At 35.2% G+C, this 23,359-nt stretch overlaps 1 protein-coding gene across 5 annotated transcripts; it reads left to right on the top strand.

Moving 5' to 3' along the window:
* The first annotated feature begins 602 nt into the window (after nucleotides 1-602).
* Nucleotides 603-7,701, top strand: LOC129746495 (lipase member H-like). Of its 5 annotated transcripts, none has more exons than XM_055740161.1 (4): nucleotides 603-681; nucleotides 1,299-1,545; nucleotides 1,620-1,782; nucleotides 6,912-7,701. In XM_055740161.1, the coding sequence occupies exons 2-4, from the start codon at nucleotides 1,479-1,481 to the stop codon at nucleotides 7,636-7,638; spliced, it is 957 nt and encodes a 318-aa protein (XP_055596136.1). In that variant the 5' UTR covers nucleotides 603-681; nucleotides 1,299-1,478; the 3' UTR covers nucleotides 7,639-7,701. The 5 variants fall into 5 exon arrangements, with proteins under 5 accessions (XP_055596136.1, XP_055596133.1, XP_055596131.1 ...); XM_055740158.1 differs by having other exon boundaries at nucleotides 609-950; XM_055740156.1 differs by having other exon boundaries at nucleotides 609-1,225.
* The last annotated feature ends 15,658 nt before the right edge of the window (nucleotides 7,702-23,359 follow it).

Raw genomic sequence — 23,359 nt, 5'->3', positions numbered from 1 at the left:
TTCTTTGTCGGAAGTCTTTCGGAAGTCGGAAGTCCGGACTTCCGAAGTAAAATTTAGTGCTGGCGCTATTATATCTACTCTTTGTTTTTCTTATGTTTACTTCAAGATATAAACAATAATTTGCTTTTGTGATTTTTTTCCGATTATTTTGTTTACTTTTTGTATTTTTTATTCATAAATGGATAAACCTTAAGTTTTCACCCTCTTTCTACACATTTAGCATTACATAATACACTTATCCTGGTAATGGAATTCTACAATCGAAATTTATAGAGCGTGAAAATCATACGCAAGGTTAAGTAAAACTCACAAATTTTGTTGGAGTGAAAACATATTTTTGCCACACATGAACCTCATAAATGTACTGAAACACTTAACAGCTACATCAAGATTTGAAATAAGTAGGAAAAGTCTCTACAATATTTAAGTGCAGTAATTCGTCCCCATCACGATCTAAGTATCACCGGTCAAGCTGCTGGCATCCCCCGGTGCGATAAGCTAGATAGTATGTATATTTACCGGACGACGGACGCCCATTCCCATCAATTTGGAACGCAAATATTCTATGCCCGCGGTTGCGGGTGGTTAGTTTGCAATTTATACTCATTGTCTTTGGTTGATTGGAATGCCTCGGTGTTTAGATTTTTCGCTTGATTTATTGCCCTTTCCCCGGGCGTGAAGGTGTCATTTCTTTCTTAACAAGAATTTTCATGATAAAATATTGCCTTATCGCATCGTCTGCTGCATTGGTAGGACAAACCCAAGGATCGATAGAAAAGCTCAAAAATTAAGCCGGTTCAGTTATGTAACAGTCGAAACAAAAAAATCATCTGAGCGAGCCCCTCGAGCTTTAACCGAAAAACGCATGTTGATTTTCGTCAAACAAGCTAGTTTTACAAGATCAGGCGCCCAAATCCGGCTAAGCTCATGGGTAGAGGACTACAAAACAGGTGTCCAAGTGCTACAACTTTTTTTTGGGGCTCCAGTCTTTTTCCCGTCTTCGTTTTGCTGTTGTCATTTGGCTTTGAAGTTGACGATTTTTTTTTGTTTTTGCTCGGTGGTCTCAATTCCAACCGTCAGTTTTGGTTCATATTTGACCGGAAGCTGTGCGCAGATTGGAGAAATGTGACACTGCGAAAGGGGTTGAGTGTTTGGTTTTCGATTATTTTTGAACAGTTTGGATCTTGAAAAAATACCATTTACTCGATATTTGCCAGTCGAGAAAGTAAGTTCACCATGTGAAGTTCCCCAACTGTTTTCGAGTGATGGTTTTTTTCGTTTCTGTCCCGCTTTGATAGGAAACTACTTAAAGGTGAATTCGGCAAAATGCATAAACGAACTCAGCGGGATACATCTAGTTTGATAATGGTTCGGTACAGGTGTTCCACTGAATGAAAGAAGCACGTTGAACTTATAAAAGTGATTCAGGTGAACAATTCAAGACGTTTTAATTCAGTGGGTTCTGAAGGTTGTTCAAGATGATCTTACATGTTGCTGTGGTAATTTTAATCGGACTAAGTTCAACGTATGCTCAAGAATTTGATGGTAATTAGAAAAAAAAGTGCGAGTCACTCGACTCCAGAAGTGCAGGTTTTGTTTTTTCAAAAATGGTTTCCCAGTTTTTAGCACCAACCGGATCGGATTCGGGCCGCAGTTTAGTGCTAAACGAGATGTACGGTTCTATCTCTTCACACCGCTGACGGAAACGGAGCCACATGTATTCGCGATCGATTCAGTTGGCTCGCTTGCCCGAAGTTTTTACAACAGGAGCCTTCCGGTGAGGTAAGAGAGTTCGAAATTGGATAGGGTTTACAATCTACGTCAATAAACGTACAAACCTTAGAAAATGTCTAAATATTAAACATGGATATCATCCGACCAAAATTTTTTTTCTTTTCATAGATTGTTCAAATTTTTCAAAAAAAAGTTTCACAACGGAAGTTTGAAAAAAAAACCATAGTCGATGAAAAGAGAATTCGTGCCTTCGAATAAAATTTACATGTTTTTCAAACGAAGTAATTTAAAAGTAATGTTAAGATTCCTAAGAATTCAAGCACACTTTACGATAATTCGCTTTTTTGGTAATTGCTATGGTTTATACCATCGATTTGGCCAATCAAATGTTGGCAAAATAACAGCACATGAAAGTATTACACCCGAATGAAAAATTCTGCTCTCTATGGCTGGCAAGAATTTGAGACCTGATTTTGACTAATATGTATCGTTGGAAATTTAATCGTTTTTCATCCACATATTGAAAAGCTTTTCTCAAAAGAAAATTTTGCACTTTTCAACCCCAAACTGTAGATTAATTTATGATTTATTTTGGAAAATGGCGTTGAAAACATCCCACAAAACGGAGCAAATTTGCGTGTTTCGAACCGATGACCTGCGGTTTTCAAAATTCAATGTTTTTGTATCGTAGTTATGACCAAGGTTGCCGAAATCACAGAAAAATCTGTAATTTCGCAGAATTTTGAGCAAATTTTCATCACAGAATCTGTGTTACGGAACACAGAATTTTGAAAAATTCACAGATTTCACAGAATTTTTAAATTTTAAATGGATTTCCAAAATTATATTTTTTTTAGCAAATATAAAATTTAGATGTTTTACTTTCAATTTAAAATGTATGATAAGACTGGTAATTTTAATTGATTTTCCCAACTGAAATGTAAAAATACCCAATTGAACATGAATTTTTAATGAAATTAAAAGGAATAGCATCATAGAAAACCATCACAGATTTCTTAGGTACAGTCACAGAAAGTCACATTTTTTTTTTCTCAAATTCACAGAATTTTTTTTTTCGGCAACCTTGGTTATGATCCATGGTCATTAACATCGACCTTAGTTTTAGCTTTAAAAAAAAGAAAAAAAGGTAAATTGCAAATTGTCTGAGAATTTGGGGCTCAAATTTCAAATGATAGATTATTGCGTAGAGAACTAACTTTCGAATGGGGCCAATTAAAAAATTATCATATTTAGAGCTTTCATTATGGCGATTGTAGGAAAAAGTCTACTTTGTACAGATTTGGAGTAAACCCAAACCAAATAAAATTATTGGAATTCAACAATTAAAAAAAACGTTTAAAAATTTAAAAAAAAAACAAAACAAATAATTTAAAAGGGTTGAAACATTAAGAAAAAAAATGCAAATCAATATGAAGATTACTTAACTTAGAAACACATAATTGAAAGGCATTTAAAAAATAAACGTAAACCAAAAAAGTCAAATCTAAAAACAACGCAACGATGGGGAAACAGTAAGAATTTTTTAAGCGGATTTTTTTGTGCGGATTTTTTACACGGCTTCTTTAACGCGGTTATTTTTACACGGTATTCGGATTTTACGCGGTATTTGAGTGAAAATGTTCTAAGTCTTTTCCAAACGAAAACACTTAGAATCTTTTTGAAACCTGAGACTTGAGACATGAGACAAGAAACCTGAGAAATGAGACCTGAGATCTGGGACCTGAGACCTGAGACAAGAGAAATGAGACTTGAGACTTGAGACTTGAGACTTGAGACTTGAGACTTGAGACTTGAGACTTGAGACTTGAGATTTGAGACTTAAGACTCGAGACTTGAGACTTGAGACTTGAGACTTGAGACTTGAGACTTGAGACTTGAGACTTGAGACTTGAGACTTGAAACTTGAGACTTGAGACTTGAGACTTGAGACTTGAGACTTGAGACTTGAGACTTGAGACTTGAGACTTGAGACGAGGCTTGAGACGAGACTTGAGACTTGAGACTTGAGACTTGAGACTTGAGACTTGAGACTTGAGACTTGAGACTTGAGACTTGAGACTTGAGACTTGAGACTTGAGACTTGAGACTTGAGACTTGAGACTTGAAACTTGAGACTTGAGACTTGAGACTTGAGACTTGAGACTTGATACTTAAGACTTGAGACTTGAAACTTGAGACTTGAGACTTGAGACTTGAGACTTGAGACTTGAGACTTGAGACTTGACTTGAGACTTGAGACTTGAGACTTGAGACTTGAGACTTGAGACTTGAGACTTGAGACTTGAGACTTGAGACTTGAGACTTGAGACTTGAGATCTGAGACTTGAGACTTGAGACTTGAGACTTGAGACTTGAGACGAGACTTGAGACTTGAGACTTGAGACTTGAGACTTGAGACTTGAGACTTGAGACTTGAGACTTGAGACTTGAGACTTGAGACTTGAGACTTGAGACTTGAGACTTGAGACTTGAGACTTAAGACTTGAGACTTGAGACTTGAGACTTGAGACTTGTGACTTGAGAATTTAGACATGAGACCCGAGACATGGTCTCTCTTGTCTCATGTCTCAGGTCTCAAGTCTCATGTCTCTTGTTTCAGGTCTCAGATCCCAGGTCTCAGGTCTCATGTCTCAGGACTCAGGTCTCAGGTCTCAGGTATCAGGTCTCAGGTCTCAGGTCTCAAGTATCAAGTCTCATGTTTTATGTATCATGTCTTATGGCTCATGTCTCTTGTCTCAGGTCTAAAATCTCAAGTCTCAAGTCTCAAGCCTCAACTCTCAAGTCTCAAGTCTCAAGTCTCAAGTCTCAAGTCTCAAGTCTCAAGTCTCAAGTCTCAAGTCTCAAGTCTCAAGTCTCAAGTCTCAAGTCTCAAGTCTCATGTATCTTGTCTCAGGTCTCAGCTGTCAGGTCTCATGTCTCAGTAGACTGAGTCGATTTGGGGTCATTTTTGAATTTCTCAAACCCTGAGGTCTTAAAAGCTTCGTTTTGGTGCAAAACTCATCCATGATTTTTTGCAGAATTTTTAAGTAACGTTTACATGAGTAAATTTGAACTTTCAGGTTTGTATGGGAAAATTGAATATTTTGTACTGAAAAATCAACATCATTTTTGTTTCTTCTGTGGAACCGAACCTGCTAATGGTTTTTGTGCCAATTTATAAATTCCTTCAAGGAAAATTTCCGCTGAACAACTTTGTCGAATATTATAATTTCGTATCTTTTTAGACAAAAAAGTTATTAGCTCTTTAACAGGTGTATGTCTTTTTGGATTGATAAACCATGAATTCAATTGACTCCACTGCTGGGTGCCTAGCGAAGTATTGCAAGACCACTTTTCATGCCATACTTCGTGGGGCAAATTTACTCATGTAAACGTTACTTAAAAATTCTGCAAAAAATCATGGATGAGTTTTGGACCAAAACGAAGCTTTTAAGACCCCAGGGTTTGAGAAATTCGAAAATGATCCCAAATCGACTCTGTCTAATGTCTCAGGTCTTAGGTTTAAGGTCTCAGGTCTCATGTCCTAGTTCTCAATGTCATTATCATGTCATTGTCATGTCGTTGTCAATGTCATATCATGTCACTCATGTCAGGTCCTCCCTGTCCAAGCTTCAAGTTTTTTACACCATTTTCCGCAATGCACGGTTTTTTACGCGGTTTTTGGGAATTAACGCGGTTTTTACGCGGATTTCGGGAATTAATGCGGTTTTTCTTACGCGGTACGTATTAACGCGTAAAAAACACCTTACTGTACCTCCCTTTTTTATTTACATAGTTTTCCATCTCAAAACATAACTTCATGAACATAACTCCTAAAATTCAATCGATCCATGGCAACCGTTCTCCTATTTCTCGAACATCCCACATTTGCCAGATCATGCTCCACTTAGTCTAACCACTCGTTCTCGTTCCTACCGGATTCGTAGGGAACATTCCCAGCATGCCCAGTCTATCCGACCGGTCTTCCCCACCTCCTGGATACTGGGTTCGCCGTAGAGTCGTGCGAGATCGTAGTTCATCCTCCGCATCCACACTCCATTCTCCTTCACGCTGCCAAAGATGGTTCTTAACACTCGTCGCTCGATTACCCCGAGTGTGAGCAGGTCCTCTTCGAGCAATATTCAAGTCTCGATTACTCGTCCTAAATCCGCACACAGCACTGCGTTGCGTTCCATCCATCGTCGCCTTTAACAGTCTGGTCAGCTTCCCGGAAATGCCATTTTCGTCCACGATTTTTCATAGCTCGTCACGGTTGATCATGTTGTATGCGGCATTTTTGGAGGATTTGCCGTAATGTGATAAGCTGGCCCGTCTTGGGCCATCCCTCCATGAAGCCGGCCTGATGACTTCCCACGAATCTGTTTGTTGTGGCGTTGGCCGGCGAACTAGGATTCTGGATAGCACTTTGTAGCAAGTTTGCCGGAATCACAGAAAAATCTGTAATTTCACAGAATTTTGAGCAAATTTTAATCACAGAATCTGTGTCACAGAACACAGAATTTGAAATATTCACCGATTTCACAGAATTTTTAATTGATTTCCAAAATTATATAGTTTTTGATCAATATAAAATATTGATTTCTTACGTTGAATTAAAAAGTATGATAAGAATAGTTATGTTAATTGATTATTCAATACTAAACTGTAAAAAAGAAACAGTTCATCATGTATTTTCAATTAAATTAAAGGAAATAGCTTCACAGAAAACCATCACAGAATTTCTGGGAAAAATCACAGAAATTCAGATTTTTCGGATTTTTCAGAAAATTCGGACTCGCTGCCTCTTCCGCTGTCGTTGATCTTCCCCTATAATCCTCAATAACATTTTTGTCTGAGCTCGAATCATCTTACGTTCTCCGCAGGGCTTGTTCAAAATTTCGCCGCCGCCTGTGGTCTAGAGGATAGCCTTCAAGTCTTCTAAGCCAACGGTCATGAGATCGAATCTCGGTCACGGCCTACATAGTACACTTTCTGTGGTTTGGAGGTTTTAGCATTTGTAAGAAGCTAGTCATCGTATCCTCGAAAGATGTACGCTTAATTAATTAGTGAATTTAATCTCTTCGAGGAAACATAACGTTGCATTGATGTGTTTGTGTTCGTTTATAGTTTCAGAAAACAAATTTTTTGTTGTTATTTTTTTGTTCTATATTTCCCAGGATCGTCATTCATGGTTGGATGAACAACTACACTTCGCTGGCCATCCGAGGTGTGAAAGAAGCCTATCTATCCCGGGGCGAGTACAACGTCATTGGAGTGGATTGGAACAAGGGTGCCTCGGAGGTGTACTTCCGGGCGTCTCAATATACCCTTGCTGTGGGTTATGTGGTAGCTGATCTCATTGATCGTATGGTGGAAGCTGGTATGGCAACATTGGATCAAATCTATCTAATCGGCCACAGTCTGGGGGCTCACATTGCCGGGAACGCCGGAAGATTGACATCTGTTGGAAAGTTAAAAGCTATCTTCGGACTAGATCCGGCGTCGATCAATTTCTTCGAAGATGAACCGGAAACGCGGCTGAGTTCCGATGATGCCGAATATGTGGAGGTCATCCATACCAATACGCAATTCTCCGGATATCCACATCCCATCGGGCATGTGGATCTGTATCTGAACTACGGGAAGAAACAACCCGGTTGCCTGACGGAAGCCTGCAGCCACGGACGTTCGATCGAGTACTTTATGGAATCACTGTCGCCGGACTGTAAGGGATTTTGGGGGGCTCGATGTGATGAATACGGTGAACTGAAGTCCAAAACGTGCTACAACTTGAAGCAACAAGCTCTGCTGGGAGGGGATCCGCCTCGGTGGGAGAACGAGAAAGGAATTTATGTGGTGGTTACTGCTGTTGAGTCGCCGTATGCCCTGGGATTTAACTATTGAACAAATTATTGAGTGCACAGATATGTCCGAGAATTCTAGCAATGGCATGAAAATAAAAACTGTGTGAGCGATAATTCAATTTGGCTGTTTTTTTATTGCATGGAGATTCCCTGAAGTTTATAAGAAGGGTTTATTTAGAAAAAAAGTATTCTAGATTTCTCGGATTCATCCGGAAGGTCAGATGAATAGTGCTAAGCTTGGAAAAAAAATCCTTCAAATACCTACCTAAGTTTTCTTTTATGTTTACATACATCAATGGAAAGGTTAAAACTCGCAACATCATTCTGCTTAAAATTGAAACGTAAAAAGTTGTTTTCTATATTATTAATTATTTTTAAGTTTCAACTTTGAGGACAATGTTCCAATATATTGATAGGGTAAGTGAGCCTTAATTTGGCATGCTCCTTATCTTGGCATGCCAAAATGCATTTTTGGTAATTTATATGTCAAACATATGCCTAAAAATATAAAATAAATCAAACATAAAAGAAAATCGCATTTGTCTACATTCTGCATAGCATTTGTCCGCAATTGTATCCAAATAACTGCGTAATAATTTTTTTTCACATGACAAACTGGAAGTAAAATTACGACTTTCGCAGAAAATCTGAAATGAACCTACTTTGCTAGTGCATCTGCCTTCTTCGGATCGATTTTAAAAACACACTTCCCTATGAAAAAATCACTAAAAAATACCGTTGGTTACAGCAAAACGTGACAAAAAATATAAAATTATAACCTATTCCAAACAACGTACATCTATTATATAAAATTCTCTTGTAACGGTGTTTGTAGTACTACTCCTCCGAAATGACCCAAACGATTCGAATGAAATTATTTTTAGAATATTCTGTAGCCATGCGAATCGGTTTATATCGAATAAAAACAACACAAAGTCGCATCAATTGTCCGTAATAATTAAATTTGTAGTTTTTTGAATGAAATAAAAGTCATGGCTTCCATTTTTTTCGAGATTTTTTTTCCTTTGGGCGGTTTGTTTTTCGTCTCCAAGGTCGAGGCGTCGCGAGCAGACGTCGTTAGAAGATAGTAACCATGGCATAGCATACTGATCAGTGAGAATATTTTGGCGCGTATTTCTCAACCAAGCATATTTTCAATGCAAGTGGTGGCTATATGAAGCCTTGATGTGATTTTTTTGTTCTTGATTCCTAGCTCATTTCTACAGCACATGGTTATGAATGACGCCAAGATGTGACTCAGGTTGACATTTTGCTGATCGAATAAAACATATAATATTTGTTTTGCCAAAATCTGAAATTGAAAAGTCGGACATCCATTTTTAGAGATTTTCTTTTCTTCGAGGGGTTTGTTTTTCGTCTGCATGGGCGAGGCGTCGCCAGCAAACGTCGTTGCAAGATAATAGTAACCAAAGCATACTGTTCATTGATCGCTGGAAAAATTGAAAAATTAGGCGCCTATTTCTCAACCAAGAACCTATATTTCTTATGCACGTTGGGGCGATATGCAACCTAGATGTGTTTTTTCCTTACTTATTTGTACACAGCACATGGTAAAAAATGCGCCTAGATGTGATACGGATTGATATTTTATCGATCGAATCAAAACCATATAAACGATTTCAAATATTAAAACAATTTTTAATTCGTGTTAATTTAAGTAGTAAATTGTTGTCCAAAAGATATGAAATTGGTAATGATAAATATAAAATAATGACACTTTTTGGACGTTCGAAAATAAGAAATTGGGAAGCTTTACATTCAATTTCGTATAATCCGATACGCCTAGAACGCTGGACACATTAACTGAACGAGAGTCTGTTCTTTGAAATAGATTAGATAGGATTGAAATTTTTAAAGGCCGAATGAACTTTTTGATTTTTTGCAAACGTAAGTTGAAGTTATCAATAAAATAATCGACTTTTCTATAACAAAAAGTGAGGATATGAATTTTCCGGAAGAATTTTCAATTAAGAAAGTAAACTAGAGCAAGTGCAAACTTTCAACTTTTACGAAAAGTGTATACATTAATTCTTCATCTAAAAATTTTTGGGCCCAAAAAAAAACTATCTGATTAAATAAACTCAACTCTTTTTTTTAAATCATTCATCAAAAAACTGTTTACACGTTTACTGTTTGTTTACACACAATTCAAGTACGAACTTAACATGAAAAGTATGTTTTTGTTTAACATATTTTGGCTACATAGAAGAGACTTTTGATTCACTTTTTTGTTGAAAAGTTTTTTTGTGATTGATATTCCAGGGGCAGCAGATTTTTATGATGAACTTTTGATATGACCTGAAAGTGTTAAAAGTAATATAAATTCATGTATTTTCATTTGTGGAATAAGTGAAAACGCGCCATTTAGCAATGAAACATCAACAATTCAAGAATTTTATCTTCAAAATGGCCAGAAAAGATATCCCGAGTGTTGAATCTGATGCGGATATTCAAAATTATTATAAAGGTCTTTGTAAATCAAGGTCTTTTGGTTGAACAGCATTCAGTGAAATTGAAGTACCAAGCATTAATTTATTCCGGAGAAATCTTAGAATATATCAATAAAAGTTGATAAAACAGACAAACAAGAACATGTATTAAATTCATTTAAAAGTCTTTTCACTGACGCATCTGAAAAAGACCTACCGTCAACTGGGGCAACATGCAACAATTTTCAACTTCTAAGGCTTCTAAAATCTTAATGCTTACAGATAATCATACCTCTTGTACATCAAAAGTTTTAAGATTGATGGGATACCAAATTGATGTAGTCAGAAAAATTATTGGTTTAACCAGTTATTTTTAAATTTACAAAAACATCCGATTTTCACCCTGCTAAGAAAAAGGGGTAAGTTGCAACAAACTCTGTGATTAATGACAAATCAAATGAAAACGTTTGAAAATTTATAGTTTTTGATACATTTGTGATGTCATGACGTATAAAGCACCAATTGCAGTAGTTTTTGGTTTTGTTCGAATTGAATTTTACATTTTTTCTGTGAAAAATGATTTTAAGAAAAGAGGGTTAATCTGCTGCATACATTAAGGGGTAAAAAATACTACAAAATATTCTATTATCTTAAATCATGTAAATAAATCTTAAGATGGATGAAATTTTTATGTTTACAAACGCAAAATGCAAAACAATCATATCCCAGCATATGAAAACGCGATTTATGAGATTTAGTTCTGGTTTGCATTTTGTTGCATTTTGCCCCAGACGGCTTACTGAATTATAAAACTTTTTATTTAAAAAAATTGGGAGATTGTACGAAAAATATTTATTCACCAACAGTGTTGGTATAGGATAATAAAATCACTATAAAGTTTGTAGGTGATATCATTAAGCCAATCCGTCATACTAGGTAAAGTTTTTAAGGCATCCAAAAATGTAAAAATTTGTACATCTATTGCTAGATTTTTTAAATTTTTTATGACAATCAAAAACTTTAAAAAAAACTCTTTCACGATGTTAAAAACTATGTCATCATCAATTTGTTATTATTCAATAATAACTTTATTACAGTATATTGAAATAAAAATTGAATGAGTGTTGTGGTATACAAATGTTGCATCTAACCCTGCTTTTGCATGATGCCCCGTTTGACGGTATGTGTTTTCACTTGCCCCAATAAATGGGACAAATGTATAATACTTCGATATTTCTTTTTGTCAACATAACTAATATTTTTTTTGAAAACATTATTTTTTTCAGAAAATATGAAAGTTGAACTGTGGTGATATTCGTTTCGTTCGCATTTGCCCCTATGTTTCATTTTTGAAATGAACTCACGAAACTATCAAAGCCTGAACAGATTATTTCATTTCGATCTATTAAATTTTAAAAAATCTGCTCTTCAATTAAATGTTATTAATCTTAAAAATATTACATAATCCTAAATGAAATCAATTGAACTAATTTGCATTTTTTGCTTGAATAAAAAAAAAGGAATTTGCAGTATACAAAATCGTCAGATTTAATGCCATGACAAATGCTGTTTGGGAACATTTTAAGTTGAAATGTGTAAAGTCTATAACTTAAGTATCAGGCGAAACTTTTCGGAAATGATTTTGGTGAAAATATGGATTTTAATTCAAACTGCTTTGAAGCATGAGGATGATGAATAAAAAGCTGTTTGAAAATGGTTAGTAAAAAATCTGTGTTTCAATTATTCAGCTCTTAAAAATACACCATCCAAAGCTAATTGGGAGCTGAAAGCGCTGCGTTAGGCAAAATATTCAGAAAACACTGCAAAATTTTTCCAAAGATTCATAAGCAATATATTCCAATAAATGAGATACTTTTTATGTCGGTTTAAACCTTATTGTGAACTCGAACAAAACGGAATAAATCACTAAATGGAATACAGCAAATGGAACATACATATTATCAACATACAGTTATTCATGGTACAAGTAACCAAAATTGGATTTTAAAAGACGCATTGAGTTAAAATTCTATGGTTTAATTTTTATAGAATTAAGCGGGACAATTCGAGTAAAGGGAAAGAAGGGAAATGTAAAAAAAAAACTAGGAAAAATTGAAATGGACGCCAAGTTTAACATGGTAAGACGAAGTTTACCGGGTCTGCTATATAAAAATGGAGGCGTTTTCTTTGTGATAACATCACGTATGAACGGGCGGTCGGAATGAAGTGAAACTTGGTATCCGAGGGTTTTTGGGGCCAGAGATGGTTTGTATAATAGTTTCAAGAATCTCACTATTTATAGAAGGGGGGCTCCCATACAAAATCAAATTGAAACGGGACATAACTTGAACAATTTAAATGCGATTTTCATAAAAATTGGTTCACGAGATCGAAAAGACACAAGAAGTTGATTCATTATGCAGACTGCAATTGCTCGCTTTTAAAACGTGGGGCTCCCTTAAAAAAATGTGAAAAATTTGAAAAAATATATACAACCTATACAATTCACATGGGATATTCATGAAATTGTGTACACATGCATGTTTTGATGTGGAAAACAATCTATTTTACTAAATAACACATCCTACCTTTAAAACCAGAGGCTCCCATACAAAATCAACGTGAGTTATAACATAACTTAAACAATTGCCAAGCGATTTTGCTTAAACGAGTCAGGCAGCCATGTTTTGACAGTAAAATATGATTTATTGTAATAACTAACGCTTTCTCCATAAACCCCCCCCCCCCCCCCCCCCATTTTTGAACTAAAGGTGAGAGGAGGGGAGAGAAGTTTCATATAAATCTTATATGTGAAAATGAAGACGCTTCCTTCATATGAACGAGCGGTCAGAATTACATGAAATTTGGTTTATATTATAGTTTTAAGACTATCCGACTTTAGTGAGAAGGAGCTCTCATATCAAATCATTATCAAACATGACACATCTCGAGCAATTTTCATGTAATCTTATATATAAAAATGGAGGCGTTTTTTTTTGTAACAACATCACGTATGAATGGTCGGTCGGAATGAGGTGAAATTTGGTATCCGAGGGTTTTTTGAGAGATGGTTTGTATAACAGTTTCAAGAATCTCACTTTTTATGAAAGGGGGGTCCCCATACAAAATTATCTCTTCACATCTTATATATATATATATATATATAATGGAGGCGTTTTCTTTGTAACAACATCACGTATGAATGGTCGGTCGGAATGAAGTGAAATTTGGTATCCGAGGTTTTTTTGGGTCAGAGATGGTTTGTATAATAGTTTCAAGAATCTCACTTTTTATGAAAGGGGGGTCCCCATACAAAATTATCTCTTCACATCTTATATATATATATATAAAAATGAAGGCGTTTTCTTTGTAACAACATCAGGTATGAATGGTCGGTCGGAATGAAGTGAAATTTGGTATCCGAGGGTTTTTTGGGTCAGAGATGATTTGTATAATAGTTTCAAGAATCTCACTTTTTATGAAAGGGGGGTCCCCATACAAAATTATCTCTTCACATCTCTCTTCTTATATATAAAAATGGAGGCGTTTTCTTTGTAACAACATCACGTATGAATGCGAATGGTCGGTCGGAATGAAGTGAAATTTGGTATCCGAGGTTTTTTGGGTCAGAGATGGTTTGTATAATAGTTTCAAGATTCTCACTTTTTATGGAAGGTGGTCCCAATACAAATTCAATTTTATTTATTACGATTTCCATAAGAATCGAGCACGATGAAGTTAAGGACGTGTAGATGAAATCATACATTTATTACGATTACATAAGAAGGTAAAACGAAGTTTACCGGGTCAGCTAGTATTTTATCTAAAATTGAAGAAAATATAAACATTTTTTTCGCCTAATCTTGGCATGAAATTCCACTAATTGAGGTTTGTATGTATGTGTGAGAACGAAATCAGCAGGCAGACGGTAGCCAGCAGCCGGCAGCCGAATCGTCGGCCGTTAGTGCACAGTGGTCTGGAAATTTAAAAGCCGGTCGAAAGTAAAAAGAATGATTTTAATAACTTAAAAATACCATAAATGTATTTTGGATTATAATCAATTTACTTGTCTCTCAAGCGTATTTGGCATCTTAGTTGGAATTGTAAAATCTTTGGTAAATTTCTAGAACTTTTCCTCTCAACAAAATTTACTTCTGAGCACGAAATCAACCGGATCCGGATCCGAATCGATATCTTGGATCTCAACCTTGAAGTTACTTTATCCATACCCAAAAAAATCTACATTTGGAAATAAGGTTCAACGTATTTTGATTTAATTTTATTTGTGCTGGAGATGAACATTTGCTGTATATGTGTCGCTTTGAAAGGAATGGTTACAAAGTTCAAATTATGACATTCTAAATATTATGTTTATTAAAAAAAGTAATTACATTACAATGTTGAAAAACTATGTTATTAAGAGCTAAATTTTATTGTTTTCAATTTCATGTGAATTCAAAAATAATATTTGACCAAGGTTGTTTTATATTATGGATCACTGTGCATCAGCAGAGGTGACGGCGTTTGTTTTCCGTAGGAAAGGAATATGCGAAGGAAGCGCTGCCGAGTTTGGGTGATGATTTTGCATGAGTGCGAGTGGGATGCAGCTTGAATTTCACCTAGCTTTTAAATTTGCTGTTCGCTTCCATTGACTATAGTTCCCAAACGAACAAGTGAGATGCAATCTATTTCTATCAGGCTGGCTGGAGTGAGCGATAGTTTGTCTTGTTTTGCTATCCGGGTGTACGCAAACGATTGCTAGAAAATTCCTAAGGGCGACATTTTAAATATGTATGATTCAAAAAATCGTTCGCTTACTTGAGTTTTAGCTTTAGCTTGCTTCTAGCCTCGGTCATAATGGTTTTTAAATTGTTTCTCCTCCTTTTATGGGAGTGGAATAAAAAAACATGAACATTCACTATCGTGTGTTAACTTCAATGGAAACAGATCTATCATGATTTCATTTTAAAAATTGAATAAACATATTTATATTAACCTATGGAATATTTTGGAACCTATTTGTTCTGGATCGTCATTCTGATAAAAGAAATTTTAAACACACCAAAAACTGAAACAAACAAGTGAAACTTTTTTACTTAAGATTATAATTCTGCACGCAAATATCAATTCTAAAAAATGATTGACAGTTTGTACTTTCGACTTTTTTAAAACAACACAGAACATTGTTGTGCTTCCTTCCAGGATATTATCAACGAATTCGTGGGGGCTGTTGTTGTATTAGTGAGGAAAATTTCTTCTAGAGGCGGCCAATTTAAGGAACTCATAAAGGGCCACTATTAGGAACGGGGGCCACAATAAGGAGCAGTTCAATCAATAGTTTGATCAGATTTATCTCAAATTATCCACCGCTTTAAAGCAAGAACATATTTTTACTACATTTCAGGCTAGTAAGCAATCATATTTGTCGAAGGACTTTTGAAGGTACATATTACAGGAAGACTACAATCATGGGTAATATAGTCAACCATGCCTTAGGGGCCAAGTTCGGGTACATTCACCCTAGTTTTTTAATAATATTTTTCCCTGGCTGTATCGCGCCGGTATCTATGAGACTTTAAGATGGGTTTAAAATCAACCATAATTTTATTGACTAAAAACGTAAATTTACATGAATAGTGAATTGCTAGGGAATTGCGATTTCAGAAAAAAAAATTCTTTTCTATTTTCTGCATTTTTTTTTTATCTAATGTCACTTTTTCTGTTCTGTAAGATATTTCAATTTTGTTTACGTATTATTTTTATTTTTTAGTTATTTTTCAACTTTATTTATAGTTAAAAGTTTCTCCAATTAAAAAAAAACTTTATTTATCAATATCTCCCCAGACAACCATTTGGTGGGTATTTCGAATTTGCAACGCAAATATACGTGCAAATATACGTGTAAACATATCGTATTTAATGTAGCAAAACCAGTATATACGTATCATTTTGGAGGCCATATAGGTACATTAGCAAAATATTCTTGATTTGGATTGTATTAAATTACGATTGGTACGACTTGTCATGCGCATCATTTACGACTACCCTGATTCTTTTTGGAATATACTATGACAATTTACATCATCATATAGATGATTGAGGTTGTAATATACGACATTTATCGTAACAATATGGAAAGTTTGACGACTTATTTGGTCGTCTTTTGCGACTTGAGTGCAGGGCACTCATTTTCCGACAGTTGAATAAAAATAAGATTATTATTTTTTTTTGTACTTTAAACAAATTGGTTTACTGATCCCAAAGCCGTGCGAACGGGGGGGGGTTTTAGGAGTTTAACAAACCCCCCCCCCCCCCCCCATGGGGATTTTTCCAAGTAAAATTTCCTAGTTCAAGAAATGAATTTTTATCCAAAATGATGTTTTTCAATAAGTGTTAACAAACATATCGCAAAATTTTCTCGCCTCCGGCGGAATTTGCTCCTATGTCACTCTAGGCCTAAGACATGTCATTCTGCGACAGTACATGACATTTACGATTTGAAACTAGTTTTTAATTGTTAGTTTGGATTTACAATTTAATACAAAACCGTTTCTTGTCTTTGAAATTGGCTTTCATTAAGAAATATTTCTAAATCAGTTTATCTTTAACGTTCTAACAAATCACTGTGGTAATAATAAAAAACTTTTATATCATAACAAATTTAAAGCTGATATGAAATATTCTTAAAGAATCCAACCAATTTAAACATCAACTTTATTTTGCGTTTATTGTTCTTTTAAATACTCAACTCGACATTGAAACAATTTTTATAAATTACTCAAGGCCACAAAATTCACAATCAATTCAGGTGAAAAGAATTTAAGAGCAAATTTTAATTAATTTTGGTGTCTTGTAACTTTTGAAAATAGGTATAAATTATTTTAGAAAATTCTGCACTTTTCTGATAAAACGTCAATAAATAAAAAGTTAAATAAAGTATTTTCCTCCAACCTGTTAGTCATTTTTTACTTCTGCGAAAACGTTTATTAAAGTTTTATTTTTGTTTACTTTTCCCAACTTAAAAAATAATAGATTTTAAACGAACTTTGAAAATGTATTAACCTAATTCTATTTGAGATATTTTTTAAAGCAAAAATCAAATCGTTTTGCAGATTTGGAGAAGTTCGTTTTCTTGAATCACCATTTGATTTTTATAAAAAAGTTATGAAAAAGAGCGGGTAGAATTTGATTGGATGCATTTTCATCACATGTCATCAATTTGTTCCTCAAAGAACAAATTTTCAAATTCTGAATTTGAAATGTTCTTACTAAAAGAACATGACTTTTACCGACAAGGCGGATAAATTGAGTTGACATTTTATTATAATTTTCAAATAAATTAACTTATTTTTTTTTAAATAAAATTCCCGAATTTTATAGTCAAACCATTAAAATAAAATTGAACAATTTTTAATTAGTTTGTCTTTGTTTTTAAAGTCTAAATTTTTGTGTTGAAAAATGATTCGAAGAAGCCATTTCAAAGCTTATTTTTAATTCACAATGTTGACTCAATTAATATTTGATTTTCTGAGTTTTCATAAAGCTTAAATTATGACAAACGTTTCAACTCTAGATCGCATCACGATAAGCGTTATCACAAAAAAAGTTAAGCTGGTTTCAAATCTAAAGTGATTTTCTTAATCATTAATCTTGTTTATTAAAAATTTCACCAATATTTTCACAATCAGAAAATCTAAAGAGAAAGGATTCATTTATGGATTCATGTGATTACAGATAATTTTTATGATTTCAAATAATTCAACCCTTCAAGATTTGCCAGCTGATTTTCAAATGTTAAGATGAGGAGATATTTTTTAATGCAATATTCTTTGTTTTAATCACTTTTTGCTATAACTAGTTTAAAATTATTGAAAAAAAAATTCATGGATTTGGATGAGAATGTTTTGCGAACCATTTAAATTAATATTATTTTAAGTTAAAATTAAGGAATTAGCATCATTGAAATTGTAAAACACTTAAAGTATATATTTTTTAAACATTTCAAATGAAAAAAAATCAAAAAAATGTTTTGGATGGGGGGTCACCGCCAAATATATATTTTAACTTTTGGTGGAAATGCAAGCGTTACTGCAAGTTAATTAGCATAACATTAATTTTTTTCTTCAAATCCTTCTACGAAACTCACCGTGTATTGTTTATTGTGTGTTTTGGTATTGTTGTTAATTCTAGCTAAATTTGAAATTCGAAACCCCCCCCCCCCCCCCATGGACGAGTCCTTCGCACGGGCCTGACTCATCCCCAAAAATAATAAAAATAAGATTATTTCAAAGAAATGCGTTTTTTGCTGTCAAATTAAAGTTTATATCGTACAAATTTATTATATGCCTGGTTGCTGATTTTTTTCAACGTTCACGAAGTTATTGTTAGTACCTGGACTTGATCCCCTGACGATACGATGGTTCCTCGACGCTATCTTTTTTTTTTTGTTTTTTTTTTCGATTATAGTCGTTTTACCATCATTATGGCATTCGCGACTTTATCAACGTTACAGTTGGCGGATCGTTATTGAAAACTATCCGGTACAACTGTGTTCGCTGTTTACTCTTGGGCTCGAACTCGCGGACATCTGCTCAGGAGGCAACGGACTTGCCAACTGAGCTATATCACAAGCCCACGACGCTATCTGGAATATATAAATCCAAGAGGATTTGCTTCAAAGGCATGTAACAGTATCGATATTTTGTAATTTTGCTTGTGCACCCCTAAAAGATATTTTTAGAATGCTACTTCCCAGAGCATTCTCTGGCTTCAAACCCGTAGCCACTCAGGGATAGTACTCCCGGACTCCCATCAGTAACTGGAACTCACGAGAGTGCTCTTTAATCGAGGCACTCAATGACGTCGAACCCCACCGCCCAAGAGCACTCCAGATATGACGTCACGAAGGAATCCCCTTATTTAAATGAGATATGATTGCAACTGGAGTAATAGCTGTGCGTTTGGTTTATATGAAGCCTGTCGTCACCAGCTGGTTGATATGCGTCCGGTTATTAACCCCATCACTAGACTAGTATGACTGTAGTGGTGACCGGGGTTGTTGATTTCGCTCCACCCGAACTTAGACCCGAGATCGGAGATCAAAACCTCGGATGAGATGAAAAGGTCTTGATAAGAAGAAATTTTCTTCGGAGAACTTCGTGATTATCAGTTCGCTAATAATTACGAAGTTCCGGTTACGAAACCAATAACTTTTTTTGTTCTGAGGGCTAATGCTTTTTCTCGTCCACTTTTCTCTGGACTGTGAAGTAGGCCAGATCGGTAAAAAAATTGTGTTTCGCGCGTACATAGTACACAAAGGTACTACAAAAAATTAAACGTGGTCTTAAATTATCTTTTAAAAGTTGCATTTTTCTCTCAGTTTTCCCTCCGAGTGCAAGTTATAGTGCAAATTGCTTAACGAGTGCGATTACATTTTCGATAAAGGGTAATTTATATTTTTTCTGAAATCTCAAAGTGCGGTTGGATATGAGAACTATTATAACATACAGATTCTCGGAGGAGCCGATCCACCTACATCCCGCTATCATCCAGCCAGGGAAAGGTTACCCAACGCACCCAGCGATCGTCAACGGCAAACTCATCTCCATCACGTGGTACGTTTCGACCGACAGTAGACACCGCAGATTGGCGAAACGGTATACGCGAGGCGGCAACGGTTATTTTGGGTCCCAGAGTAGCATCGCTTCATCCCACAGGCGACCGACGACGATTTTCCGGAAACCTTTCCGCTTCCGGTGTAAAAACAGGTTTGAGCAACCATCCAACCCGAGTGAGTACTGAATTGAAAACACCATCAATGTTCTTCTGTCCCTATGCAGATCCCCATTTGAGCGGCACTCACCAAGCCTACCTCGACAGCTCAGTTGGTTCGGGCGGTGCATGTTGAAAATTGATGTGTACCCCCGAGGTTGTGAGTTCGAGCCTTGGCAGAAACATTTTATTTTTGTAAGTGCCACGCTACGGCAGCACTTCCGAATGATGAGAACATATCCGATGGGTAATTAATCACATCACCCAAACCAAATCCAAACCCTAAAATCGCACAGAGATAGGAATTTCCTAGGAAAAATTCCACACATGGCCATTTAAATTAAACCCAATGCACTCCACTAAGTAATTTCTGAGGGAAAAGTAAGCCAGGCAGCGCTTGCGAGCGCTGATAGTTAGAGGGAAAGTCTCCCGAACGAAAATGTAAGCAGCTAGGAAAATCCGGAAAAATGAAAATGTAAAACCCCACTAACACAATCCTATTTTTGGCGAATAGAAAACCTATTTTAAACGTTATTTTGATGTAGCTTTTATTTGAGAGTTAAAGGTCACGTTTTTTTTTCGGTTTCCGCTTTTACTGGAAGTCTGGGTTGACTTCCGTTTTTCGACTTTCCGTTTTCAGCCCCCTTTCTAACCTCCTAAGCAAATCTGGGGAATTTTGGTCGGGGAAAGTGGGCCCGGTGAAGATTTCATTTGAGAATCTTTCTCTTAGTAAGTTCGTGTTTTTGGTAGCCAACCGGAGAACTTATCTTTTATCCAGGTTGTTTTCCTGCGAATTTGTTCGGGGATTTTGTTTGAGGGTCAACAGGTCGAGGAACGGTGGGGTGATTGGTGATCAGGGCCATACAGAATATACCCACTAGGGTGTCCCAAAATTGCATTACTTCTGGGAATCTGGGGGCTCACCCTCCAAATGGTAGATTAGGATGTGCCGAACAAACTTTTGTATGGGGCCGACTAAAAAAAATCATGTTTAGAGGTTCCGCAAGCGCGATCTTTAAAAAAAGTCCACTTTCAAAAGATTTGATTTTAAATAAATTCTGGGTCCAAAAATTTTTGTAAAATTTATATATTTTATATTTTTTTAATTTTGTTTGAGTTAAAAACTACACGTAAAAAATACAAAATGAACCAAATTTGTATCAAAATGTAAAACTAGCAAGCTATTTTCAAGAAAAAAAAATTTTTTGGTCAAAAAATTTTGAATTCAACTGACCAAAATGTGTACCAAGCGTAGAATGTTTTTGATACCAATGCCATCAAAAGATGCGGATTTTTGTGCACTTAAACTTTGCTGAACAAAACATGTGGTTTGTATCAACGTGTGAACAGCTATTCACGATTTAATGCTTAACAAAAATCACAATTAAGGATATTTTTTATTTAATTTATCAAATTTGTCTTAATAAATACCTACTTTAAAATCAAAATACTTGCAAAAAAGGACTTTGATGGTTTGAGGAAGTCATCAAAAGGCCATATGCCGAATTTGAGCAGAATCGGACAACAGGAAGGGGTTGCACTGAATCTAATGTGTGAAAGGGATTCTGAGACATAGTGTTCTAAAGAAGCATAAAAAACTGGTTTTTCATCATACATTTTTGTCTTTATCAATCGATTGCTTGGTTATGTAAGTTTTATTAAAATTTCAATTAAGACTAACATTTCACCTGAAGACTGCAACTCAATTGGACTTAAAACAAAAAAGTTATGGCTGTTCCAAGAATGTATTTTTGTGGCAAATTGTCGTTTAACACACAATGAGTACTTTTTACTCATTGAGTTTTACAGGACAATTTGTAACCAAAATACAATCTTTGAACAGCCATAACTTTTTTGTTTTAAGTCCAATTGAGTTGCAGTCTTCAGGTGAAATGTTAGTCTTAATTGAAATTTTAATAAAACTTACATAACCAAGCAATCGATTGATAAAGACAAAAATGTATGATGAAAAACCAGTTTTTTATGCTTCTTTAGAACACTATGTCTCAGAATCCCTTTCACACATTAGATTCAGTGCAACCCCTTCCTGTTGTCCGATTCTGCTCAAATTCGGCATATGGCCTTTTGATGACTTCCTCAAACCATCAAAGTCCTTTTTTGCAAGTATTTTGATTTTAAAGTAGGTATTTATTAAGACAAATTTGATAAATTAAATAAAAAATATCCTTAATTGTGATTTTTGTTAAGCATTAAATCGTGAATAGCTGTTCACACGTTGATACAAACCACATGTTTTGTTCAGCAAAGTTTAAGTGCACAAAAATTCGCATCTTTTGATGGCATTGGTATCAAAAACATTCTACGCTTGGTACACATTTTGGTCAGTTGAATTCAAAATTTTTGGACCAAAAAATTTTTTTTTCTTGAAAATAGCTTGCTAGTTTTACATTTTGATACAAATTTGGTTCATTTTGTATTTTTTACGTGTAGTTTTTAACTCAAACAAAATTAAAAAAATATAAAATATATAAATTTTACGAAAATTTTTGGACCCAGAATTTATTTAAAATCAAATCTTTTGAAAGTGGACTTTTTTTAAAGATCGCGCTTGCGGAACCTCTAAACATGATTTTTTTTAGTCGGCCCCATACAAAAGTTTGTTCGGCACATCCTAATCTACCATTTGGAGGGTGAGCCCCCAGATTCCCAGAAGTAATGCAATTTTGGGACACCCTAATACCCACCCTATTGATGGGTCTCTTAGCCGAGCACGCATCAAACAGGAGGATGATCTCTTCGGAGTGGCGCATATAAATCATCCGCTTAGCACCCAGATTACTCCCACGCCCCAACTGCCTCCCGTTGCAGGCATTGAACCAAAAGCAAATCGTATATTTCTATAACTAAAATCTTTTAAATCGTAGAACACGTCATCGATGATCTAAAAATAGATCAGCATTTTGAAGCCTCCTTAAATACTAGTCTAATCATCGATGTCGTATTATCATAAACGATTTTATTGAACTTACTTGTATTCTTTTGCGATTGCCTGCAAAAACGTTTTACGAAAATCAGATATGCGAATTAATTTGCATAGGTGTACGATTGCATGCACATTATTACAAATCAATGCAGTTATAAACGATTTTATAGCATATATCTCCAAGTGGCAAGCAAAGTTGCGAGCTTATTTTCTTTCTGCTAAGATCTAACACCTGGTTGTAATGATAATATATGTATTTCATGTTAAAACATATCTTAATTTCGAATAATTTTATGCATAGCACGACAAAATCTGTCAATCATGGCTGATCATCGTCCCAGACAACCGTTTGGTGGGTAATTCGAATTTGCAACACAAATATACGTGCAAATATACGTGTAACCATAGCGTATATAATGCAGCAAAACCAGTATATACGTATTATTTTGGAGTACAGAGTATTATTTAAAGGTACATTAGCGCACAATTTCTTGATTTGGATTGTATTGTCGTAATAAAATCATGCAATGTATTCAAATACGATAAAGAATATGCATGGGCCGCACATTGTAGGTGCAGATCTACGAAAACCAGTT

The sequence above is a fragment of the Uranotaenia lowii genome, chromosome 2, assembly GCF_029784155.1.
Source record: "Uranotaenia lowii strain MFRU-FL chromosome 2, ASM2978415v1, whole genome shotgun sequence".
In the NCBI taxonomy this organism is placed as follows: domain Eukaryota; kingdom Metazoa; phylum Arthropoda; class Insecta; order Diptera; family Culicidae; genus Uranotaenia; species Uranotaenia lowii.
The sequence above is the reverse complement of the archived record's forward strand: the minus strand, read 5'-3'. Positions and strand labels throughout refer to the sequence as shown.